General features: G+C 45.8%; 1 protein-coding gene across 3 annotated transcripts; it reads left to right on the top strand.

Moving 5' to 3' along the window:
- Positions 1-26,401, top strand: apobec2a (apolipoprotein B mRNA editing enzyme, catalytic polypeptide-like 2a). Of its 3 annotated transcripts, none has more exons than XM_047025849.1 (5): positions 1-446; positions 20,003-20,227; positions 23,701-23,893; positions 23,979-24,009; positions 25,526-26,401. In XM_047025849.1, exons 1-5 carry the CDS (start codon positions 157-159, stop codon positions 25,657-25,659), a joined length of 873 nt encoding a protein of 290 aa, XP_046881805.1. In that variant the 5' UTR covers positions 1-156; the 3' UTR covers positions 25,660-26,401. The 3 variants fall into 3 exon arrangements, with proteins under 3 accessions (XP_046881805.1, XP_046881804.1, XP_046881806.1); XM_047025848.1 differs by having other exon boundaries at positions 23,958-24,009; XM_047025850.1 differs by having other exon boundaries at positions 2-446; positions 23,701-24,009.
- Positions 26,402-27,409: the final 1,008 nt, after the last annotated feature.

Raw genomic sequence — 27,409 nt, 5'->3', positions numbered from 1 at the left:
ACTTTTTTTCAATATCTACCCCAACCCCTCTTTCTCTTCCTCTCCCTTCCTCTCTCTCTCTCTCTCTCTCTCTCTCTCTCTCTCTGTTTCTGTCTGTCTGATCCACACACTTCATAGACACTCAAAGACTCAGAGCGTTCCTCTGGACCAGTCATCATGGCCGACAGAAAGACAGGCACCAGTGGTCGTCCTGCAGCGAGAAGAAAGGAGAAGAAGGAAGTGGTGGAGGTGAAGAAGGAGCCGAGGAAGGAGGGGAAAGCCCCGGCAGCGGTGGAGAAGACACCGGTGAACGCCCCGGCCCCCCCTGAGGCTAACGGAGAAGCGGCTAACGGCATGGCAGCACCAGCAGCTGACGGTGGAGCGGCTAACGGTACGGCGGCACCAGCAGCTAACGGGGAGGTCCAGGTGGAGCCCATGGAACTGCCTCCGTTTGAAATAATCACAGGGTGAGTGAGCACGAGGACACAGCATCTGACACGTGGGTAGAGTAGACAGAACCTCTGACAGTTTGACACTGGCTCCATTCTGGATCAGGATCAGTCGGTAACTGGTCAGTGTCTCAGTGTTTTTCTGTTCTATAGCGGCTACGTACGAGAAACTACATAATGTTTCAGGGCTTTGGATGAATAGACGTCTAGACGGAGTCCTGTACAGACTCTGTGGTTGAGAGTCAGAGATAAAGAGAATGAGTGAAAAATACCATGGCAGTATAGAATGGTTCAAAAATTAAATGATGTACTAAAACATCCCATCAGTGTGCATCTGAAAACAAAACTATTTGTGCTTAAAGCTGATCTGCTTGATTTAGATGATAGTGTGTGTTGTGGAGGCTCTGGCTAATCTGCATCCAATCATCAGCCTGGTCCACCTCCTCCTGTCATTGGCTGGGTGCCAATGACCCGGTGCTGAAACTTGCATCGTCATTGGTTCATGCAGAGCAACCCAATGTCTGAGTGTTGCAGGGTCTCAGGTTTAATTTAGGGGCGTTTAAGAAGGTTAGTAACCTCAATCTGGGTCAGCGGTCTGTCATGGAAAACCCCCTGGCTCTGTTTTGATCCTCAGTTTGTGTTGATGGGCAAGTGGCAAAGATACAAATGCGTTCAAATTAGATTAGCCAACGCTGCATGTGTACAGAAATCCAGACAGGAATAACGTGAGTTATTCCATGGTGAGAAAGTCCACTGTAAGAAATTAGTCAAGAAGGAATTAAGAGATAAATGAACGTCTCTCACCAGTTGTACTGGGGAACATGTCTGATTTGTGAAGAAGGAAGGGATAGTCACTGTTTTAATATGGGAACCGGGTCACTGTAAAGCGTATCTGTCACTTCCCAGACTCACTAATGTGGACCTTAAGACCCGGAGGGGATCACAACACCATTTATCTGTTTACACTCATGACCCTGATGAAACCATCGGGGCCAAACAGCTACATGTTGACATATGGAGTCTCCTCAGGTCTGTCTGGAGACAACCGGTCACTGAAGTCCTACTGACATGATCTCTAAAGTAGTCTAGTACCTTGGTTTAGATCTTCTATTTTCAAAATGGCCACCTCAATCAAAACATTGGACTAGTTGGAGTATCCTGAACACGCCTTAGTTTACACTTTATGGATGTATGTGAGGTACAAATATGCATTTCCCAACAATTACACTTGACCCAAGTCATGAGGCTATGGAAAAAAAACATTTTTCATCCTAGTTTGTGGAAAGGAAATTCAAATGACTACCACAATCCTAACTCAACCGATGCACAAACGAGATATTTTGAGAAGTGGGATGTTAGTACAGTAGATCAATGTAGCTACAGTACTGTAACAGGTGAAATAGCTGTACTAAATAAACCTTGATCCTGCATGCATCCTCCCGTGTCCATAATGTGACTGTGGGCAGAGTGGGCGGATCATAACGTAGAGCACACTACCTGGCTCATAACGTAGAGCACACAGCCTGGCTCATAACGTAGAGCACACAGCCTGGCTCATAACGTAGAGCACACAGCCTGGCTCATAACGTAGAGCACACAGCCTGGCTCATAACGTAGAGCACACAGCCTGGCTCATAACGTAGAGCACACAGCCTGGCTCATAACGTAGAGCACACAGCCTGGCTCATAACGTAGAGCACACAGCCTGGGTCATAACGTAGAGAACACAGCCTGGCTCATAACGTAGAGCACACAGCCTGGCTCATAACGCAGAGCACACAGCCTGGCTCATAACGTAGAGCACACAGCCTGGCTCATAACGTAGAGCACACAGCCCGGGCCTGTCTTGGAATGCGGACAAGTGGGTAACGAAATCAGAGGGCTAAAAATACGGAGCTAGCATTCCACGGTAGGCCGCGCTGACGCCCTAAACTTAGCCTGCCGGCCAGCTGGTATATCTGCTGTCCTACTCTCAGGCTCTGAATCCTTCCATCTTTCTCTCTCTTGCTCATTCTCTCTTTCATTCTGTCTCTGTTTTCACAAAACAACAGTGATGGGTGCAAGACCTTATGTATTTGGCACGAGTGGGGAAGGACTATTTTGCCAACCTGTACACATGTTTAAAGAAGGAAACTAAATTGTTCTACACTCTCCCAGAGAGTCTATTTTGGGCATCTCCATCTAAGGATTGAAGTATTGAAGTGTGATTTGTGAGGTGAAATCTGTTCCGTTGAACCTGAATATCATGCTGCTCAAATATACACTGTTGCATGTGGAAATGTGAACTCTTACAGTGAAGATTGTCTGTGAACTCTTACAGTGAAGATTGTCTGTTTGTTGAGAAAGCAGTAGAACATGATGACATGGGAGGTGTAATACCTGGGACACAGAACACCCTTTATGCACCCCTCATGCAACCTTCTGTCGTAAATAATTATTCCAGTTCCCGTGTATAGTGAAAATAAATCAGAGTGTCGAAGTGAGGAAAATCCTAAGTCCGTATAAGTCAAAAATAAACTAAGTCCAAAGGTTGAAAATTATTCCAAGTGTAGACAAGTGAAAAATAAACTAAGTCCAAACGATGAAAATTATTCTAAGTGTTGACCCGTCAAAAATCAGGCTAAGTCCCAACAGATGCACTGAAACTCAGAGTATTGATGCAAAGGTTTATTCCAACACAGGGTAAAAAAAAGGTATCCAAGTGAGTAAGCTCCCAAGAGCAGACTGCCCGTTTCTCTCCGGACAGTCCCTTTTATACAGTATTTTCTGCCTATTATTTGTGTCATTATTTGCTATTGGTACAATACAGTTGGTCACAGATACATTATGCATCCTCACATTATTGGTACCTTTCTGCTGATGACCATTTCTACGCTTTGTCACCCAATTGGCCCCTATACTATGGTTTCTGATTACAGAAGCTGGGTCACGTTGACATCTCTGTCCTTGAATAAATCTGACCATGTCGAGGCTCGTGTTGGGTGCACACTTATCTTGGTTTGGAGGAGTTTTCCTGCAGCTTGGCCTTGTGTGTACGTTCTAATTTACAGCTAGGCCTCTGCATTCCTTAGAGTGGTACTTCCCTATCTTCCTTTGCTAAAACCAACTTTTCACACCTCTATTGTTTTTACTCAGTCAGAGCTTAGCATCACATTTCCCATAATACAACTTAGAGTATAATATAAGGAATAATTGAGACATTCACTTTTCAATTAGATAGTTCCATAAATGTAACCCATCTCCATCATTTTCAGCAGGGTGACGTAATTTTCTTCATCAATTCCCCCCTTTGGGACTCGCAAAGTCCCATCTTTACTAATGATGGGATGAGATTACAACTATCAAATAAAACAGTAGTAGTTACATAAAGATGATATGGACATGTAAATGTGAGAATACTGTCAGCTCGTAAAACACAACTGATAACAAGACCATTCTCTTCCATCATGCAGTTGAGGTAATAAACAGTAGTGCAGACCTATGCATTATCAATTGTCATCTTGTGCATAAATGTCATCATGTGCGAAGCTTTACCTTGGTGGCCTGGTGGTCTTCCTATCGCCCAATACTCGCATAAGCTATCAGCTTATAGCAACACATAGCAGGGGAGTGAAGTAAAAGGGTTATGGGTGATGGAAACTCCCCGTAGCCCCAATGATGCACATGGCGCAGGACATCAGGGCAAACTATGCTCATAATGCGACATGAGTATCTGTTCCAGCCTCTACCTAAGTATATAAGACAAACTGAGTCATCGCTAGTTGTCATACTGTACTTTCCCGCTCATCCACCATCCACACCTCGGAAGCTTGGCACTGAGGTCCTGATTACTTATACAAAATTGGTCCGTCTCGTAAGTGTAAGAAAAAAAATGGTAAGAAAGGAAGAGTATAAAATACATAGTGTATGAATATACGTTGATTATACATATCACCCCAGCCAGTGGTCGTGACATATGAGATATAGGTGTTCGTTGCCACATGAAGATTTACTACCATTTCCCACCCAATGACTAGTGGTTATATGATGGGCTAGTAAGCAACGTGGTCATGCAACATTTAAAATGTCCCCCTGCAGTATGCGAGGCTAACAACCGAAACAATGACATCAACACAACATTACTGCAGGGTCAGCAAACCATAAACAAACAATACATTGACAACAACACAACAAAAATCAGTTTGAAGACATGCAGTGAGGTTGACTGCGAGGTAATGTGGTATGATATCCATAAACCTGAGGCAGACTATAAGGTAATGTTGTATGGTGTCCATAACATTGAATCAATTGTGACTCGTTCTTCGTGGTGATGGAGAACGAGTCCAATTACCCCTCGTCGTACTATCCACGTGGTGGCGGGTTTGGCGGGTAAATGCGTTGAGAGGTTCCCCACACCCGCTGCAATCTGTCCATCGTCTCTCTGAGCTCCTCATTCTCGCGAATCAGCACCCGATTTTGGTGCTGAACTGCCAGACACTCGTCCTTCTGACGAGTGTCTTCCTGGCGGCGAACTCTCCACCGCTGCAGTGATTGCCCTCGCTTTCTAGCAGTAGCGAGACGTTGTCTAATCCTTCGGGACACACGTTGCTGGAGGCTCCTAAACTTAGCCAGTGACATGTCTCCGATCCGTTGTATGGCCTCAGTGGTCCAGGAACCGGCTATCATCATTTCGTCGTCAGCGTCGTCATCCGTCTCGTCATCGGGGCCCTCGTCCGCGTCGTCCGTGGATTCCCCCGCCGTTGGGCCCTCTGCTCCACCTGGTCTGGTCTGGTCTCCTGGAGGTGGTGGTTGGCCGCTGGATGATGGTGGTTGGTCACTGGATGATGGTCCTGATAGACTGAAATCGATTGGCCACCCCACGCCTTGGTCCAGTGCGATCAGAGGACCAAGGTCAACGAGTGGATGATCCTGCAGCAGCTGTAACTCGTCTACCTGAGGGGGAGGCAGGTCTATGGGCTGGATCTGCCACTTCCTTTGTCTGGGGTCGCTGGGAACCTGAATTTCTTCTCTTACAGCGATAATTCTACACACTGGTATGGGGATTGGGGGACGCATGTCTACATCTCTAGGGGCCAGTGGGGGTGGACTCTCAGGGGTATCTGGTACAGATGAAACTGGGGACACTAACTGACGTAAATCTAGACCTGGAGTTGGGGGTTTCTGACTTGTTGGGGATGGCATGGATGAAGTTGGCGTCTGCCGGGGGGTTGGGTTGCCTTGGTCATTCTTCTGGTTGGGGTCGTCTGCCGTGTTCATCTAGTGACATAACACAAGATTAGTATTTGCCAACCTCCCCATGGTTTAGCTCATGCAGGTTAGATTTGTACTTGAATTTTGGTGACTCCCCTAAATCCTTCATTTCTGTGTAAATCTCTAAATCGAGTTGGTTGTTAGTGGGAACCATATACAGTGATTCATCACTTTCCTCACCTTTCGGATATACTTGTACGGGAAACTGTCCAGTTATTACTCCTGCCATCTTTTTTATCAGTCGCGCTACCAATGGCAATATGCAGCACGCAGCTACTACCACTATTATCACAATCATTGCCACGGCCATCGCTATCCCCCTCAGTAATTTAGGCCAAGTTAAATTTGTTAACCAGCTCCATAACGCATTTGTTCCCGTCTTCCAATTGGAATGTATTACATGCTCCTGTCTTAGTTCTTTTAGATTAATCAAAGCTTTAGTAAGATTCCCCCCCTCCCCGGTGTGCATGGGAATGACGGTACAGCATTCTTCACCAATGAGATCGCAAACTCCCTGATCTTCTGCTAGTATGGTTTCAATGATAAACCTATTTTGCATGGCCATCAGCGAGGTGGCATGTAGTTGTTCTTTTACTCCTTCTAGGGCAGTTATTGTGTAGTTCATGAATCGTTGTTGGTTGTACCATAAGTAATTGATCCATCTGCTGTTACGTGCTATGTATTGAGCATTTATTACCTGACCGAAAAAGGGCAATGAGACTGCTATACGTCCTGAGATTATCCAGTCATTACTTATGGCCATATGTTCAGTGGGCGTTCCGACCGGTATTTGGTCGTAAGAGATGTATACCGTGTCACCTGTCTTCCACTGAGTTTGTGTGTCTCTTTTTTGTTTGTTTTGTACTTGGCTTTGCGGTACTAACACTGTTACTTTTCCAGTTAGCATAACTGGGGTGCAGATACCCTCCCATCCCGGCTCTAACCTAATTTTAAGACTTTCGTCCCCTTCGCACAACCAAAGTATATCTCCCAATGGTACTGTTCCTTCTGCGTAACTAGGTATGCGATATTGTTCAGTATCTGTGGATTCTATTTCATGGGTAATGTATTCACCGTCTAATACCAGCTGTTCGCACTTTATTGTAGCCGTGTTTGCCGTGGCGCACCGTCTGCCAAATACTTCCTGTTTACAACTCACTAATCCTTTGGAGTCAGTTAAGGCGTAGCGTTTAATCACATCCTCTATTTCCGTACCCCTTACTATACAAAATGGAAAAATTAGAGTTGGCGGGATCTTAACCAGGGGTGGCGCACTATAATCGCCCTCTTTTAACGTTTCATCTAGTTTGCGCGGACAGACCGTCTCATCCATACTCATACTTTGGTATTTTCTATTCGCCATGTACATAGTACAGTAAGCAAAGCACTGGTCTAAGTCTGCACAGGACCCCAATGCACTGCCTGGGATGGGCCTGACCTGTGGAATCTTTTTTGCATTGTAACATGCTACACAGGTTTCCTGACTTACTTGCCGAGCTGAGTACTTCAGCCATTTGTAGAACAAGTTAGAATTGAGTTGCCCCGTTCTTATCGATTTAACTATGTCCTGGCTGCGTTTGACTCGACGGGTTACGGAGTATATTTTGATCATATTCCAGGCTCTCCGGGTATTCATTGTTTGTTTGGTGTTTACATCAATACATTGAGTTTTCAAGCATTTTATTGTTATTTTTGTCATTCCTTTGTCCCTGCACCTTTGGTTCGGGGAATAGCTGTAGATTAATACATTACTGGGGCCGGTTGTTGTTATCACGTCTCGGTTGGGTGGGTTGCTGTATGTTAAGTTAACTTCCTCTGCTAATGTTATATGCCCTAGGTTGGCTGCCACGACTCCTACAGCTAATGCACATTTTGCCATCTGTATATCCTCCATAGATGTTTTTGACTCATTAATGGGCACTTCCCGTTGTGGCGTTGGGTCATATTGGTGATATGGGGTGGGTAAAACCTGCTGAGTTGAGTTAGGTTGGGGATACATGGTGGGTTTCGGGCGTGCTAGCATCCACATCAAACTACCTGCCAACACTATGGCTGTCCCTATAAGCATCATCCCTATCCCCAGCTGTATCATGGCTGCACAATCTGGGTTTCTTTCCTCATGTCTCAAGGTGATTTCACACCTTGATACATTCTTAACTGCCCGTTGACCCTCGCTTTGGTACTCCCTTAACTGGCGAGCAGCTGCTGACAATGTTGCTGTTGTTTGTGACTCTCTGCTGGACCAGTCTGTGAGATCGTCTGAGTCCCTGCGGGGAGGAGTGTCCATCCCCATCCTGGAGTCCCTGCGGGGCGGTGACACCTGCCCCTGTTGTCTCCGGTAGAGCTGCTTCATTCCTAAGCGCCTCAGTCTGTTCTGGATCTTCTGCTCTGAAGCAGTGATTTAAATGGTACCAAAACTTCTTACCGTCGACTTTTAGAGCTGTGTGGGTCGTTAGACGGACTCTGAAGGGACCTTCCCGTCTGGGCTCGTTCCACTTCCGTTTGAATACCTTCACGTAGACCCAATCTCCAGGCTCAACCGTCTGCAGGTTCTCTGGGATCTCTGCTTCCCTTTGCTCTGTAGCACCTTTTACCTGTGAGAACACTTCCTTATGTATTTGAGTTAAATGTAGTAGGTAGCTTTGCAGCTCCCTTTCCAATTTTTCTAGGGGAGGACCCGTAATGGGTCCTCTCAAGTAAGGAACTGGAAGCGGTCTTCCAGTTGCCATCTCATGCGGTGTTAGAAATGTCATGCGGTTAGTGCTTGAGCGCATTGCCATTAGTGCCAGCGGTAAAGCTTGTACCCAGTTTAACTTACCATCGGCCATGATCTTTGCTAACTTAGCTTTCAAGATACCGTTGGCCCTCTCGACTGTCCCTTGTGACTGGGGATGGTAAACACAGCCAAACCTTTGTCTAATACCTAGCATTTTCAATGCCAATTTAAAAGTTTCAGCCACAAAGTGCGGTCCATTGTCTGAGCTTATGCTATCCGGGATTCCGAATCTCGGAAAGACCTCTCTACACAAAAATTTTGCTACTGATCGGGAGTCTGGACCTGCAGTTGGTACCGCCTCTACCCATCTGCTGAATCGACATATTACTACCAAGATGTATCTCAGCCTTCCTATGCGTTGCGTCATGTCAACATAATCGATCATCAAATGTCGAAATGGTCCATCAGGTGTTGGGATGTGTGATATGGGGGCAGGAAGTGTTTTCCTAACATTATAATGTGCACATACCTCACATTCGTGTAACACTCTATCAACTGTGGCTGCTAAGTATGGGGACCACCATGCGGCCTGAAGACGACGTATAGTCTCCCCCCTTGCGCCATGGTCGCCGCCATGCGCATTCCTAACAGCAAAGCGTAACAACGAACTAGGTAGGACAAAATGTCCCTGACAGCTCCTCCATAGACCTTTGTGCGGTCCGTCTTGAGTGGTTTGTATCGCCCCCCGTCTCACCCACATGTCCTTTTCCTGGGGACTGACCCCGTCCTGTGCTAACACAAGGGAAGACAACGTGGTAAGAGGGGCAGGGTCCTCAGCTACCTGTACGGGTCCCATTACTGCCCCTGTCGCTGCCTGTCTGGCCGCCTCATCGGCCATATTGTTACCCTTGGCTATGAGAGTATCTTTCTTTTGGTGGGCTGGGCACTTAATAATGGCCAAGGCCGTTGGAACGTGCATAGCTTCTAAAAGGTGTGAAATGGAGCTTCCGTGACTAATAGTTGTACCATCCGCTCGACGGAAACCTCTCTGTTTCCATATGTTACCATACACGTGACACACACCATATGCATATGCAGAGTCAGTATAAACATTAAGACTCTTACCCGACGCCACCTGACATGCAGCTGTAAGAGCCTTGATCTCAGCCAATTGGGCTGAACATGGTTGGTCCACTTTTACAGTTTGGAGTATCTCAAATGTGGTGTCATCCTTAAGCTGCACCACGCTGTAACCTGCATGGTTACCTACAGCATCCCTAAAGCAAGATCCATCCACAAACAATGTGAGGTCTGCTACAATGGGCTCATTGTGCAAGTCGTCGCGTGCCCGCATAAATACATCAGTTACATGAACACAATCATGTGGTGTCCCATCTACAGGTAACACCATCTTAGTTGCTGGGTTTACTATGCTGCACCTTTGAATGGTGAGCTCTGGTGCAGACAGTATCACCTCGTAGCCAGTCCGTCGGGCCTGTGTTAACACAAACCGGGGACTTGTGAGTAAGGCATACAGTTGATGGGACGTATATAACGTGATTGGGTGTCCCATGGTTAGTGATGATGCCTTCTTGAAAGCAAAGACAGCGGCCGCCAGTCCCTGGTAGCAGGGTGGGAGTCCTGCCTCTACATTATCCAGTTTTGTACTGTAATAGGCTAACGGTTGTTTCCCAATGGGCGTGTCCTGCAACAACACAGCAGTAGCATATCCAGACCGTTCTGCAACATATAGGTGAAACGGTTTTGAGTAATCCGGATTGCCAAGAGCGGGGGCGGATTGCATGTCACTTTTAAGGGCCAAGAAAGCGCCCTCCGCCTCTTCGGTCCACTGCAGAGCAGCAGCATTACTGGTCTGCCCCGCAGCCCTAATAAGGGCCCGCAGAGGCGCTGATTTGAGGGCATAGTCACAAATCCATGGTCTACTGTATCCCGCCATTCCCAACAAGGTGAGCATTTGCCCTACCGTCTGTGGTTTCGGAGCTCTGGCTATGGCCTCTATCTGTGACAGAGCTATCTGCCTCTTATCCCCACTAAGTCGTCTCCCCAAATAATCAACTGTCGTCTGACAGAACTGCAACTTATCTCTACTGACCTTATGACCGCCTTCTGCCAGCTGGTTTAACACGGTGACAGAGTCTCTCTCACACTGCTCCTTTGAACTACTGCAAACAAGGATATCATCTACATACTGCAAGACGGTACTAGTGACGTGCAGGTTCTGCAGGTCCTGGGCCAACACTCGATTAAACACAGCTGGGCTGTCCAGGAATCCCTGGGGTAACCGAGTATAAGTCATTTGTTTGCCTTCAAAGGTGAAAGCAAACAGGTATTGTGAATCAGTGTGTAGGGGAACTGAGAAAAAGGCAGAGCACAGATCGATGACGGTGTACCATTTGGTACCTGGGGGTATGTTAGAAAGTAGTGTATGTGGATCGGGAACAATTGCCTTTGGAACGTCCACAATGGAGTTAATAGCCCGCAGATCATGTACTAACCGATAATCATTAGAATGTGGCTTCTTTATTGGAAAGATGGGTGTATTACAGGAACTTTTTGTCTCTATTAAGACTCCCGCATCCACTAAACCCCTAATCGTGGGTCTAATCCCATCTATGGCGTGTTGTCGGAGTGGGTACTGCCTCTGGTATGGTAATCTTGCTCCCTTCTTCACTTTTATGTGTATGGGGTCTGCTGCCCGTATAAAACCCACATCTGTCTTATGTTTTGACCATAGGGATGGGGGCACCTGTCCTAACACATCTTCATGTTCCGACAATGGGCATTGATGTGATGCTGTCTTTACATTTACAACCACTATCTCAGCTGTCCCTACGTTGTAATTTCTTGCTGAAATTCTATGAAACCGGGCATCAGGAGATATGTGTAAGTACTTATTATTGGTGGGCCTCCAGTCTAACACTTGTAAAGCTGCTTTTATCATTGGTCCTAACTCACTAGATCGATGTCCTTCGGTTGTCATCAATGGGACATGCGGGGCTGAGTTCTGTACATGATACCATTCTCGTAATTCTGGTGGGAGTGTTACGGCTGCGGCTGCTCCTTCAGGGCCTACAAAAATATCCTGGCTGATGATGGAGTATTGTTTTTTATTGATCAGCTCCATCCAGCAGTCGGCATAGTCTGTGTAGTTTTGATGTTCGTCATATAGAAGAGTGCAGTGGAGCGGCATCTGTTGTGGTCTTGGTTTCCCTACCAAAGCTTGGACCCACGGTTCCCATTCTTCCCATAATTGGATTAGTGAAGATTCTTGTGGGGCCAATTGTAGCCAGTACGCTAGCGGTGGTGTCCGGCTGTGATGATCTTGTGCTGTTACATTCATTAATGGACTTAAGCCATTTTGGAGTTCCTTTCCAACCATCACTGGCATCATCTGGTTTGCTGAGGGACCTTCATGGAACTCTATTTGCAGGCCGCGTTGAGTACACACAATGTTGGCTTTTAGTATGCAGAGAATGTCTCTTCCTAATAGATTGATGGGAGTGTGTGCGGAGTACAGTAGAGGCGCTACAATAGTTTTTCCTTCAATTTGCATCGTGAGTGGCTCCGTAAGTGGTATTACTTGTGTTTTCCCAGAAAAGCCTACAGTTCGGATGGATGAACTGGAGAGGGGGAGATTGAAGCCGTTTTTTCCAATGCATGAATACGTCGCTCCGGTGTCTACCATGAAGGCATGTTCTCGTCCTTGCACTGTAACTGGTATGGTGGGTTCTTCTCGTGGTTGTAGTGAGATAACTGGTGACATTATTGTTTCCCCCTCAGGCTTCTCCGGGCACCTCTATTGCCAGTCCGCTGCTGGTCCCCAAGACTGTGATGGACAGTCTCTTTTGATATGTCCTGGTTGTTTACATCCCCAGCACACATTAGCTTGTTGATTGTCAGTGCGATTGGGGTAGGACTGCGCTTGTCCGTACTGCTGTGGGGGTGGGCCTTGTTCTCCTCCCCCCTGGAAGTTCCCACCTCGCTGCATAGGTCCACCTTTTCCCTTCCAGGATCGATAGATGCCATCTGGGGGTCCAATGTGCACATGGATTGGTGGCAGAGCTGTAGGGTTAACTATTGCTGCCTGTACTGGTCCTGTTGCAACAGGTGGCTTGGGTGGTGGCTGGAACATCACTGGGGCCTGGAGTGTCGGGTTCTCGGGAGCCTGGGGTGGTGTTGTTATAACCGGGGCTTGTGTCTTGGCTTTGTCTTTTTTCAGCTTACACAGTTCTCCCAGCTGCAGTTGCGCTAGCTTGTTGACAAGTTGCTTGTTTAGTTCTTCCGCCTCCCGCTTATCTTTCCTGCTATTATCAACGTGATGGACAATGTGTTCTGAGAACAGTGGCCAGTCCATTTTCATCAGACCCACCACACCGTCCAGACACTTCTGTACTTCCAGTGGCATTGCCTTCTTCACCATTAGCATAAACAGTCTCTGTGTGGTGTTGTTCGTGTTCCAGGCACTCCCTGTCTCATCTCTCCATCTGCGTTGGAAAACATGCAGAAACTTGGATGGACACTCGTCGTCTTTCAGAATTTCGCCCTCCAGCTTGGAGGGATCCATCTTCTCTGGGTAGTGTTTCCTTAGCTCTGCCCATACTTGGTTGCGATGACCTCCGAACCCTACACCGTCCACTTGGTTTCCGGACACCACTATTGGCAGTTGTGCACTCTGGAAGATTTCTTCTGTTATTTGTTTTCCGGCAGTATGCATCAGTAGAGCCTTTATATCTCCCAGAGCCAGAGTCACCCCTGCTGTGCTCTCTTCCAGTGCTGTTATCCATTTATTTGCTCCATCCGTGAGTGTGGGCAGTCTCCCTGCTAGGCCGATCATGTCCATGAATGACCATGGCACGTACATGGGATTTTGTCCAGCTCCTTTCACCACCAGGGGGCACAGTGAGGTTGGTGCGTCTAGGTCTTCTATTCCCCCTTCGGCTGGGTGGTCCATTTGGCTGGATCTTCTCCCCAGTCTTCCTCCATCTCTCACCCAGCGCCGCTGTTGCTCTTCCTGTGGGTGTCGTCTGGGCGGTGGACTGTCGACTGGAGCCTTCCCCACTTCCGCAGCTCTTCTGTCTTGTGGAGTTATGGTCCCTTCCAGACTTAAGTGCATTGCCCCTCTGTCGTTGTTCTGTTGCCATGCGCTGTGGGGATCCTTGTTGGGTCTGTCATAAGGCGTTGGCCTGGGCGTGGGTGTTTTTTCTCTGTGGACTCGTAATTTTGTCGTCAGGTTGGTTATTTCGTCATCCATCCTACGTAATGACTGCTCCCAGTCTTCACATGTCCGTGTGAGGTGGGCCCACTCCTCCGATGGTTGCCCTCTGCTTTTTTGTTTAGGCCGTGCCCCTGATGAGAGATATAGTGATTCTAGTTTCGGAGGTGTTTGATAAATTTCCTCGCCCTCCTCCTGTCGGATGTCTCGATGGTCACGTTGTCTCAGTGATTCAGCTCTCTTAAGTTGGCTCCATATCCTCCCCTCTTGATCTGATTCTTTTATTGCCTCTTCCAGGTAATTCAGTTTATCAGCCAGGTGCGCCACTTCTGCTTTGGCTGCCGCTTTCTCTTGGTACTCCCTTCTGTCTCGACTACCCTGGGACCGTTCACTATCACATGTTGTTTTCCCGTCCTCTTTTCCCATGTCAGTTTCGACCAGCTGTCCTGACTTGACTGGTAGTTCAGGCGCTTGCCTAATGTGGATTTCAGGTGCTTTGTTCAGACTGAAAGTGAAATCTCCCTGTAGTTGCCCTGTTACTTTTCCTTCCTCAGGGCCCCTGTTCAGGAGTGGATACTGTCCCATTCTGAATGGATTCATGTTGTCAGGATATGGGGGCGGCTCCAAGGGCCATGCTGGTGCGGTGGGGTCCTGACCCTGTACTCTCTCTATCCCTGTCTCCGTTGCTGTAGCCACGTCATCTGTTTTTACTTTTTCATTACTTCGTATTTTCCACATGGTTTTGGCTATCTGCTGGCGCTTCTGTCCATGCATTTTAAACCAGCTTAACACCATTCTTTCCCTCGTCCTCCTGCCTAATCTCTTGTCACCGTGGTCTTCAGATTTATGGTGTTTGATATTGACCTCCATCTCCTCACAACACGCCCAATCAAAGGATCCACCTTTCGGCCAAAGTGGGTTGCGAACATGCCATTTCTTCATTAGTTGTTGAATTAATTTTTTGTCCTCTGGGTAGCGATTTATTATTATCTCCATTGGGACCTTCGACTGGCTGTCTCTGGCCCCCCCTCTACTGTTACCGTGAATGATCCCCATGTAGATTTGTTGTGCTCTGTTGGCCAAGGACCCGGGAAGCTCCGGTTGGTCGTCTGTTTCCCTGATTTTATTTATCTCTATCAAATAGCTCATTGGCTGTCCTAGTTGGTGTTCTGCGGCTCAGTTGGAGTCCTGCACCAGCTCCTCAGATCTATCTTATCTTGGAGGTCAGGCAATATGATCCCTGCTCAACCTACTGGGAATAACAGTGACACCGAGTGATGGATCTGGGGCTAACTCGTCCCGTTATTACCCTCCTGACACTGTAAAGCGGATATCACCAGTATAATTGCCAATGTGGTCAGCTCTAAGAGCTGGGCCAGACTGTTACAGTTACACAAACAATGCAATGCTTGTTGCTCAAGACACGTCTGAGAAAAACCGTCTTCTGGGCTTAAATTTATAATCAAGCTTTAAATGTATTTGGGGGGCTTTTTACCCCTTTTATGTTAATCAATGTGTAAGAATGGTACGCCGTCTATATCGCGGAGCTCCCGAGTCTTTGATGCGTTTAGTAATACTTTTTGCAAATGCTGTTCTGTGTAACTCACACCAGTCCCTCTGACTTCAGACGGTCGTTAAAGTTTCACACAGACCTCTGGTGTTTCCTCCCAGCTTTACCATCTGTATGTGATTTATTTGCAAATGGCACACTGCTCTTCCCGCCACTCAGTAAATCAAATACAACCTAGTGTGAAACTACAAGAAACGGAAGGACGGGTAGCAAGAGTCTAAGTGTGTACCTGTGTGTGGGGTGTGTGTAGGTGTCAATGTATGAATATATATGTGAGTGTGTGTATACGAAAGTGTGTGTGTGTTGTGTGCGTGTGTGTTGTGGGTATGTGTGTATATGAGAGAGAGAGTGTGAGTAGGTGTGTCGTGTGTGTGCGTGTGAGGGGTGTCTGGATGAGTGTGTGTGTGTGTATGTGAGAGCAAGAGAGTGTGAGTATGTGTATCTGTGTGCGCGTGTGTGTGTGGATGTGTATGTATGAGGGAGAGGAGTGTGTGTGGTGAGGGGTGTGTGTGGACGTGTGTGTGTATGTGTCTGTGTAGGTGTGCGTGTGAATATGTGAGTGTGTGTGTGTGAGGTTGTGAGTGAGTGTGAGTGTGTGTACCTGTGTGCGTGCGTATATGTGTGTGTGTGTGAGATAAAGAGGGTATGTGGAGTGAGTATGTGTGTGAAAGTGTGTGAATGTGTGTGGATGTGTGAGTGTGTATGTTGTGTGAGAGGTGTGTGTGTGAGTGTATGCAGGAGAGAGGGTGGTAGAGGAGAGGGGAAAGGGGAGGGGGGAGATGTGAGAGAGGAAAGAGGAGAGAGGAAAGAGGAGATGTGGGAGAGGAGTGAGGAGAGAGGACAGAGGAGTGAGGTGATGCGAGAGGGGGAGGAGGGAGGAAAGAGCAGAGAGGAGATGTGAGAGGGGAGGGAGGAGAGAGAAAAGAAGGAGAGGCTCAACTCGAGCTGGGGAGAGCAAAATGGGCGTGGCCACTTGCTTGGTGGCAAGAGCGAGTGAGAGAGGGAGAGAGAGCGGAGGGGTCCCTTCGCAAAGAGCGAAACTTACGCAGATGGGAATTGTCCGTCGAAGTTCAGACAACCTTCCCACACAACTATATCTGTTTTCAACTGTTCCAGAGAACCACCACTTATATGTCCCACAACTTAGTATTCTCAAACTCATGAAACACTGAAACAGAGCTCTCCGTCGGCTCTCACAATCCCATTCCCATTCACTTTATCTATAACTTTGATGTTCGGTCTGGGGCAGAGATGGAGTGGCTTTTTAACCGATTCTTTCAGACTTCTTTCCCTGTAAACCCCACTCTGTCTCCTGTTTGGAGTGCCCTGGTGATTTGCAGTCTGCTTTCTTTCAAGCCGAACGGACTCCGCAGATCCACAGAGATTTACAGGCTTTTCTCTCTAAAATACACTTCTTCGGGTTAAAAGGGAAACCTATGTTAACCTGCGGGGCAGCTTGCTATTTTTGCTAATTATTCATAATTTGGTTGGACACAAACACTAGGCAAAATATATATCAGCCTATTTTCTACGTTTCACATGTTATTACACTTACGTTCTAGCAACAAAAGGTATCTGTTGTATATCAGAAATTTGCTGTTCTACCTTTTAGTACCAACAACACTTTTATTTTAACTTTCTGAAAATTCCCCAAATGCTCTATGGTTTGCTATTACTTTAAATGAAAAACTACAATTACAAAATCCTTACGGAATAACGTCAAATGTGAAACAATATTCAACTCAATTTACATAAATCTGTAATTTTGTCTGTTCACCCGCTGTCCCGTCCGAGAAAACGGACAGCGTCTGTCTACCGGTCGTGTCTCCCTCGGGGAGTCTCCGAGCGCTACTCTGAGTTGCCTCTCGTCACCTCCAATCAGGTTTATAATCAAGCCTCTACCTTCCCCTTTCCTGACAGCGGTCTACCTATATTATAATGCTGTGCAAAGCGCAGGTCACTTTGTCTTTTTCTCTCTATTTCAACAACCTGCTATACAACACGTTATATGACTTTTGTCTAAAATCTACTCATGCAGTATATACAAGCAAATTTACAAGCATTGGTTCTGGACAGTTTTATTATCTGTCGCCCCTCCAGCGACCCACGCAGTTTTTTACAAAGTACTTTCGTTCCCCCCAAGGGACACCGCCGGCTCACTCCCAATTTAGACCAGCTAAAGGGAGTCGCTCTCTTGACTTAGACCAGCCAGGAGCTCTGCCAACTTAAACCAGTTGGGCGTCGCTCTCCCAACTTAGACCAGATGGGAGGCGCTCTCCCAACTTAAACCAGCTGGGAGTCTCTCCCCCAACTTAGACCAGCTGAAGGGAGTCGCTCTCTCGACTTAGACCAGCCGGGAGCCGCTCTCTCGACTTAGACCAGCCGGGAGCCACTTGTATTTATTTATCCCCAAGGATAACTGCCTCGCTTACTAGCGCGGAGGACTTCACACATTCGTTATTTACTTATCCCCAAGGATAACTGCCTCGCTTACTAGCGCGGAGGACTTCACACAAACTACAGTTTTACTACTATTATTCTAAACACACTAAAATAGAAAATACAATTTATATAGGGCGACACAGGGTTCTCTCTCTACAGAGTCTCAAAAAATAACTCACAGCGTAGCGATTAATGCCAACGTCTCGCCGTCAAAGCAAGCCAAAGCAAACATCCCGCAAATACTAAGCATGCAATCAGCCAGCAAATGATAGACGTTCGTTCCATGTTAGTCATTCATTCTTTCCGCACCATAGCAAAACATATAGGCAACAATTATTACAATTATTAAAAATCACAAATTAATAAAATATATAATAATACATGTACGTTTGCATCAAAACTGTGGTTGCAGTGCACTAATATATTTTATAAATCCAATTTAAAAACTAGGTTCTTTTGAAAAAATGACACTATACCAGTATCGGGCCTGGGCGGACACACTCGGACACGCATTCAAATTTAGCAGAGTAAATGGTCTGCTTACCTTGTAAATTTTGTGGCCAAGCGTGTTCCGAAGTGCGTCCTCCCAGGACCCGTTAGCTTAGCGTCGGTAAATTCCCTCCTGGCTGGCTCGCCAAATGTCGTAAATAATTATTCCAGTTCCCGTGTATAGTGAAAATAAATCAGAGTGTCGAAGTGAGGAAAATCCTAAGTCCGTATAAGTCAAAAATAAACTAAGTCCAAAGGTTGAAAATTATTCCAAGTGTAGACAAGTGAAAAATAAACTAAGTCCAAACGATGAAAATTATTCTAAGTGTTGACCCGTCAAAAATCAGGCTAAGTCCCAACAGATGCACTGAAACTCAGAGTATTGATGCAAAGGTTTATTCCAACACAGGGTAAAAAAAAGGTATCCAAGTGAGTAAGCTCCCAAGAGCAGACTGCCCGTTTCTCTCCGGACAGTCCCTTTTATACAGTATTTTCTGCCTATTATTTGTGTCATTATTTGCTATTGGTACAATACAGTTGGTCACAGATACATTATGCATCCTCACATTATTGGTACCTTTCTGCTGATGACCATTTCTACGCTTTGTCACCCAATTGGCCCCTATACTATGGTTTCTGATTACAGAAGCTGGGTCACGTTGACATCTCTGTCCTTGAATAAATCTGACCATGTCGAGGCTCGTGTTGGGTGCACACTTATCTTGGTTTGGAGGAGTTTTCCTGCAGCTTGGCCTTGTGTGTACGTTCTAATTTACAGCTAGGCCTCTGCATTCCTTAGAGTGGTACTTCCCTATCTTCCTTTGCTAAAACCAACTTTTCACACCTCTATTGTTTGTACTCAGTCAGAGCTTAGCATCACATTTCCCATAATACAACTTAGAGTATAATATAAGGAATAATTGAGACATTCACTTTTCAATTAGATAGTTCCATAAATGTAACCCATCTCCATCATTTTCAGCAGGGTGACGTAATTTTCTTCATCACTTCTCACTATGGCGCATTTCTACTGATGGTGCCGTCTCAGTGTGATCCCTGCTCGAGTTAGAGATTGAGTTGACTCAAGTTACAGGCCCACGTGGGTGTATAAAACCAATCAGATTACAGATGTTTCCGACCAATCAGAGCAGAGATGTTTCAGACCAATCAGAGCACAGATGTTTCAGACCAATCAGTGAGTCTAATAGTAAAGCTAATAGACAAAAACCCACATTGAAACACCTATCTTTCCAATTATTAAACAACATTTTTAAAGATGTTAAACATTTAACTTTTTTGTCATTCACTTTGAGAGTACCTTGGGAGAAGAACGTAACTTAATATGACCTCTTAGATAACTGGAAGTTGCAGACAAGATTAGCATCTAAAATCCCCTTCAATGATTATATATATTTAAATGCAGGGTAATAAGAAACTACAGTGAAGCATCCACATTTATTCAGTTTGAAATAGAATGACTTATGACTATTTTAAAAGATTTGGAAATGCTTTCGATACTAACAACACTTCCTACATGGGAGAACCAAAGCCATGTTGTGGTTCAGGTGAGGATGAGAAGAGATCAGGGTGTAGTTCCAGGTGAGGATGAGAAGAGATCAGGGTGTAGTTCCAGGTGAGGATGAGAACAGATCAGGGTGTAGTTCCAGGTGAGGATGAGAAGAGATCAGGGTGTAGTTCCAGGTGAGGATGAGAACAGATCAGGGTGTAGTTCCAGGTGAGGATGAGAAGAGATCAGGGTGTAGTTCCAGGTGAGGATGAGAAGAGATCAGGGTGTAGTTCCAGGTGAGGATGAACAGAGATCAGCCTGTAGTTCCAGTCTCTCCCTTCTCATGGCCCTCCCATTTCTTCCCCAGGGATCGCATCGATCCGTTCTTCTTCAAGTTCCAGTTCAAGAACGTGGAGTACTCGTCGGGCAGGAACAAGACGTTCCTGTGCTACCTGGTGGACCAGGGCAGTGCTGCCGAGGGCCTTCTGAGGGGCTTCCTGGAGGACGAGCACGCAGGGGCCCACTCCGAGCAGGCCTTCTTCCTCCAGACCCTGCCCAGCTACGACCCCGCCCTCAAATACACTGTGACCTGGTAGGCAACCGACCCTGCTCTCAAATCCCTAACCCTCTCCAAACAGTTACCAGGGATGACTCCCCAGATGGGTAGGCCAACGTCACAAATCATCTGGCAAGTCGTGTAGCGCCATTTGTATCATATTGGCTACACGAGTTTCAGAGATCTCGACGTCATTAACATGATCAATACTTCTCTGAAAAACCTGTTGCATACAATCCTATAGGCTACATATCTTGTGCCATCAGACTTTCCTTGCACTGCAGGAAGTAGCAGGCATTTAAAGATTCTGTACAGTGGAATTGAAAATGAGTTTTGACACAGACAAATGTGTTGTTAACTACATATCCAAATTGGAATGGAAAAAAACTGACAAATATGTTAAATTAGGCTTTGAAATTGTGAGAAAATCAGCAGTCTTCTCTGCTTGAGACTGGGGGGGCGTGTCGTCTGAAGGAGTTGAAGCTCCGCCCCATCGAATTTATTGAATTTAGCAACACTAGCTAAATCAATTGCAGATATCAGATCAGACCTACCTGCAGTCTCTGAGTGTTTTATGTGTTATTTACTTTGTCTTTGCATCGTACCAGCTGAGTAACAGAATGCAGCCGTCTGTGATCGGACGTAGATAGGTTGGTGTGACGTAGATAGGTTGGGTTTCGCCCCGCCTATACAAAACCTGAGCTGAAAACGGGTGAGAAACTGTTCAACTCCACATTTCAGTGCGACAAAGTTTGAGAGCTGTGCACATGCTTTCAGCAACTCATTTCACGCGTATATAATGTACTGAGAAGCAAATCATGGAATCTGCTGTAGGATCTTTAAAGGCCATATCCATAATGGCTGCCGTCACGAAATGACTTGTTCGTTTTCGGCAGGAGATTGTTGCTAATTCAACATTTTAGGTCGGGAAGTTTGGTCTGGCATTGCTCCGTTGGGGAAAAACTATGCCCGAACAAGAGCTGTTCGGACCAATCAAATTGTCAGGGCGGGCTTTATACGATGATGGACAGATGATCAACGGTAACGTAATCAACCATGTCACCAAAGAGCGCTTGGATTGAATTCGTTTTCAACAAACATGGCTGCCGCTGGAAAGCTGAGATGTGTAGATAGAGCCATCGAGTCTGTTTTAGAAGACATTGACAGCGCATTCATTTTGAAAGAGGAACAGAGGAACACGATCAAGGCATTTGTTGATCAAAAATATGTTTTTGTCGTCTTTCCTAAGGGATTTGTCACATACTAAGTCGCTCTGATTGGTTTTAGGTCTATCCAATTGAGCGAAGAGGCATTTTTTTTTCCGGGTTCGGTTGAAACACGCCCCATAATCACAGCCCAATGGAGCAGTATCAGACTCATATTCTGACTAGAATTATGAGTATGACAACGTCAGGCTAGCACAGGCCCCTATTATATACAATGCACTACTCGGCTGTAGAAACTCCCCTTGCTTAACCCACTGTACAACAGTTCAGGGACGCAAGTTCGCTATCAGCTTTGGCAGGAACATCAAGTTAATGCGAGCGCACCAATTTTGTTTCGCATTTATTTGAGCGCAAACACAGTTTTTTGGGGCTTCGTGTGATGTTGTTTTTATGTTTTCATCAAAATAAGATGTTCGGTAGGCCTATCATTTAGAAACTTTCTTTAGTTTTGAAATGTTTTCTTAGCCCACCTCAATTCTGACTTGTGTGCCGAGTCGGACACTTGGACTGCTGTGTGCGTGCTGCAGTGGCTATTTGGCAAGCTCAGAAGAGGGCGCAGACATGGAATTCTACTGCTTTGATTTGACAAGCTTGCTTGCTTTGCAAACAAGCTTTGCTTTGTTTGGTGACCTCAGGATCGGGTCGCTGCTTTTTGCGGATGATGTGGTCCTGTTGGCTTCATCGGGCCGTGACCTTCAGCTCTCACTGGAGCGGTTCGCAACCGAATGTGAAGCGGCTGGGATGCGAATCAGCACCTCCAAATCTGAGGCCATGGTAATCGACCGGAAAAGGGTGGAGTGCCATCTCCGGGTCGGGGAGGAGATCCTGAACCAAGCGGAGGAGTTCAAGTATCTCGGGGTCTTGTTCACGAGTGAGGGAGGAATGGAGCGCGAGGTCGACAGGCGGATCGGTGCGGCGTCCGCAGTGATGCGGGCTCTGCATCGGTCCGTCGTGGTGAAGAAGGAGCTGAGTCGAAAGGCGAAGCTCTCTATTTACCAGTCGATCTACGTTCCTACCCTCACCTATGGTCACGAACTATGGGTAGTGACCGAAAGAACGAGATCGCGAATACAAGCGGCCGAAATGAGCTTTCTCCGTAGGGTGTCCGGGCTCTCCCTTAGAGATAGGGTGAGAAGCTCGGTCATCCGGGAGGGGCTCAGAGTAGAACCGCTGCTCCTCCGCGTCGAGAGGAGCCAGCTGAGGTGGCTCGGGCATCTGATTAGGATGCCTCCTGGACGCCTCCCTGGTGAGGTGTTCCGGGCACGTCCCACTGGGAAGAGGCCCCGGGGAAGACCCAGGACACGCTGGAGGGACTATGTCTCTCAGCTGGCCTGGGAACGCCTTGGGGTCCCCCAGGAAGAGCTGGCGGAAGTGGCCGGGGGGAGGGAAGTCTGGGCCTCCCTGCTTAGGTCGCTGCCCCCGCGACCCGATCCCCGGACAAGCGGCAGATGACGACGACGACGACGATGATTTGACAAGCGTTGATTGGGTTACTGCTTCTTTTCTGGGATTATCAATATAAATTAATGCACTGACTAATACATTTAATTGTTAAAACTTTTTACTGGGGCACAGCAGATTTATACTGGGGCATGTGCTCAAGTATTTAACGGTCTAACGACGCCTCAGAGTTATGGGGAAGATGGTGATGATGAGGAGGAAGAATGGACTCCTAATGCAGTGCTTACTAAGTGAAGCTCATATAGAGGTGAGGAGGAAGACTTGCAAGAGGAAAGTGTTGACCAAATGAGCAGAGGAAGAAGGCCCAACAACAGGTTACAACAAAACAGTCAGCAAGGGGTAAAGTGAAAACGTACAATATGAACCTCCTGCTGTTGAATTTAATGAATGTGTTGAGGAAGCCACAGAAGACAGGTGTGCCTGGACACCATAAATGTTTGTTACTGATGAAATGCTGCAGGAAAATGCAGAACAAACATGTACAGTGTACAGAATTAAGTCAGTTAACACAACTGCCAAATAAATGGAGCAGGTTGTGGGTATGTGCATGCACATGGGGGTTGTTATAGATGTCCAGTGTACGAGCATAAGATGGAAACAAAGCACTCCACAGTTTGCGATGTCATGTCTCATTCTTTTGACTAAAGTTTATTCAACAGAACACCCCACACGTAATGTATTCCTTTGGCATATGCTTTAATCCAAAGCAATGAACGGGAGGGGGGATTCGAACCTACAACCTCTTGATCTGCAGTCAAATGATCCACCACTGAGCTGTACTGACCTCCATGTGGTGTGTACATATTTCCCCTCTCTCCCAAGGTATGTGTCCTCCAGTCCTTGTGCCACCTGTGCAGCCAAGCTGGTGGAGGTCCTCCAGGCCAGGAAGAGCCTCAAGCTGACCATCTTCTCCGCCCGGCTGTTTGAGTGGGAGGAGCCGGACATCCAGGCAGGGCTGAGGGCCCTGGCGCAGGCAGGCTGCAAACTGAGGATGATGAAGCCCCTGGACTTCTCCTACACCTGGGACACGTTTGTGGAGAGTGACGATCAGAGCTTCACGCCCTGGGAGGACTGCCAGGAGAACTACGAGTACTACCAGGAGAAACTGGCTGACATCCTGCAGTGACCACAGTGAGTGGGAATACAGACACACGCACACACACACACATGAAGAAGTATGGTCATGTACCATACACACACAACAGAGAGGTGGCGAGAGAGAGTTGAGCAGGCTCAGCTCTAGAATGAATCGGAAGGGGAGGGGGGGGGGGGCAATCCTGGAGTTGAGCAAAAGCCAGGTAGGGTGACAGGGAGGTAGAAGATGGAGGTGGTTTAGAGAGGGTGACAGGGAGGCAGGAAATTGAGGTGGTTTAGGAAGGTAAACAGGGAAGCAGGAGATGGAGGTTGTTTAGGAAGGGAGGCAGGAAATGTGTGGTGGGTCGAAGATTGTCAGAGAGAGTAGAAGGTTTGTTTAGATTCAGCCACATGTAGGGATAGGATTACCTTGAGTCATCAGTCAGTCAAACTAGTGAGTTTTTCAGGGAGTTTTTCCTTGGCTTTCTTGAGGGTTTAGGTTGGTTGAGGGGCAGTTATTTGATCAGTCACACAAGACTTAGCTTGAATCCTAACGTTTTCAACTTGAATTAAAACAAAAAAGATCATTTCAGACGGCAATCCAATTATTAAACAAAATAAGTAGGGATGCACCAATATGGAAATTGTGGTTGTTACTGATAACCGATAACTCTATACATTTGAAAGCCGATAACTGATTAAATGCCAATAAATACAAAGCCTGAGTCTCATTACAAAAACAAAAGGCAGCCAAATACAGTGGACAACTGCTTTTAACCCGTTAAGGAGTAGGGTCACAAATATGTGATTGTTCGAATGTGGGTCCCACAGCATAACATCACAAATATGTGATTTGAACATTCCAATAGAATATTTTGTGATAGACAAAAACTATGCAAAACACTTTAGTATGGTTGCAAAGTGTACTAATTAGAAGGCTATCAAGTAACACTAGCATGGTAGTAGCATAGGTACGAGTATTATGCTAGGTAACTTTGCCCGGCAGCTATCTAAGCTAGCTAGCTACCATTTCAAACAAAAATACTTACGCTGTGGGGACCGTCGAATATATTTGGAACTCACTAAAGTTTAACCTTAACTGCATAAAACATACAGATCTTTCTTTGAGCAATTGATTATATTTCTTTTTATTTTACAATTAATTATACATTCCTATGGTCGTCTTTATTTTATATAAAAAAAACATATTGCCTGACAGAAAAAAAGGCGGAAATAATCCCTAGTAAAAGTTTTTGATTATATTATTTGTTGACCAAATCAATGGACCGATAACAATAACACTAAAAAATAAACATGTATCGGCCAATACCGATATGGCTGCCAATATATCGTGCATTGCTAAAAATAAGAAATATTTTTTTGTACTAATTTCATCAAGCTGATCTTAATGTATATTTAAACTTGGTTACGTTTTTGTCTCAAGCCTTATTTGTGCTCTTTTTTGGTTATATCTTCTTTCATGGCTTCATTCTCATCTTCAACAATCGTCTGTCATTCCAAATTCCTGTGTATCGTCACTATCTCCAACACCTGTCTTTCTCTTCGGACACAGGTATGCTGTTGGTCCAGAGTTCTCCCAGTCAGCTCAGACATGTGGACATCAGTCAAACAACAGCAGAGCAATCTCTTGTGGAAAGGGCTGATGTCTGTGTGGGTGTTTGTGTGTGGCTGAGAGAGCATTGTTAACCCTAGAAACTAGAAACCAGATTCCAACACCACCTTTCCTCTGACCCATTTCCCGGATTTGGCCTATTCTGGGGTTGTCCTGGCAGGGAGTTCTGGGGTTAGTAAATCTTTGGTGGAAAACTATTTTGTATCAATATGCAGTGAAAGCTTCTGCACATCTTGAATACATTGCACTGGTTATCACATCAAATATTGTAATATTGTATCGTAACATTGTAAACTATCCTCATTCATTGATAACAATAAGAAACTGGAGAAGCCGAAGGATAAAACAAACTGCGTTGACGTACCTCTGAAACTCAGTGGTATCGTAATAGTACAGTGGGATGGTGATATTACAGTGGGATGGTGATATTACAGGGACTTACAATGTTCTAATAATGAAACGATGCCATAGAGAATGTGTTATAGGTTTGGATACTGTATGAGTTACTGAATGTGACCGGTACATTATTACTGTTGATGTGAAACACATTCAATATATTTGTTTTACACATTTTGCTGTTGTGGTTAGTATTTAAAAAGTGGATGAATGAAAAAAACTTTTTTACTTGCATACACACACTATTTCATGAATTTCCTCTTTTAAACACTAAATTGTAATATATTGAAAAAGTGATATACAGTTTCAATTTTGAACATTGAGAATATTACATTTCATCATCATAATTTCATCATAATCACAGATCAATATATATTACTTGTGTTTCATGGAAATAAATGTGTCACTGAAATACTACAGTTCCATCGGTTTGTCTTTTTTTATCTCAAATATCTGCACTACAGTCACACTAAATTTAAAGATATGTACACAGCTTCCACTCTTGGCACCTGTTCCTAATAATATGAATTACAATTTGTCTGAAGATATGAAGATATATTATGAAGTGTAAAGTTTAAGCCAAAAAAAGTCAATAGAAAGACTTCCATAATGGGAAAAAGCATTTATGCTTTTTGTAACAAATGATCCACTATTTTGACTTTGTGCTTCTCTGCTTCATTGCTCTACCTGTTGTAACCAGCTACAAGCCTGAATAAACCAGTTTGATTCAAAAGAGCGTCCGCGTATCCTTAAAATCTTCTGAATTTAGCCACAACATTATCTACTCATATTAGTCAGATAGCCTGCAAGTATGTTACCTGTCAGGGATGTAGGCCCCCTGTTTGACCTCAGTGTAAAGGATCTGATGTAGGCCCCCTGTTTGACCTCATTGTAAAGGATCTGATGTAGGCCCCCTGTTTGACCTCATTGTAAAGGGTCTCTGATGTAGGCCCCCTGTTTGACCTCATTGTAAAGGATCTGATGTAGGCCCCCTGTTTGACCTCAGTGTTAAGGATCTGATGTAGTTCCCCTGTTTGACGTCATTGTAAAGGATCTGATGTAGGCCCCCTGTTTGACCTCATTGTAAAGGGTCTCTGATGTAGGCCCCCTGTTTGACCTCAGTGTAAAGGATCTGATGTAGCCCCCCTGTTTGACCTCAGTGTAAAGGATCTGATGTAGTTCCCCTGTTTGACCTCAGTGTAAAGGATCTGATGTAGTTCCCCTGTTTGACCTCAGTGTAAAGGATCTGATGTAGTTCCCCTGTTTGACCTCAGTGTAAAGGGTCTCTGATGTAGCCCCCCTGTTTGACCTCAGTGTAAAGGATCTGATGTAGGCCCCCTGTTTGACCTCAGTGTAAAGGGTCTCTGGTGAGTCAGAGCGGTTCAGCTGCAGCCTGGGAAACACACCAGCGTAAACAAAGTCTCATTT

Source organism: Hypomesus transpacificus, chromosome 9 (assembly GCF_021917145.1).
Source record: "Hypomesus transpacificus isolate Combined female chromosome 9, fHypTra1, whole genome shotgun sequence".
NCBI lineage: Eukaryota > Metazoa > Chordata > Actinopteri > Osmeriformes > Osmeridae > Hypomesus > Hypomesus transpacificus.
This window is presented reverse-complemented; position numbering and strand designations above follow the sequence as displayed.

Coding starts and splice junctions, on each gene's coding strand:
- apobec2a (XM_047025848.1), top strand. CDS start 157: ATGGCCGACAGAAAGACAGGCACCAGTGGTCGTCCTGCAGCGAGAAGA. Junction 447..20,002: donor CCGTTTGAAATAATCACAGG/GTGAGTGAGCAC, acceptor TTTCTTCCCCAG/GGATCGCATCGATCCGTTCT. Junction 24,010..25,525: donor GACATCCTGCAGTGACCACA/GTGAGTGGGAAT, acceptor CTTCGGACACAG/GTATGCTGTTGGTCCAGAGT.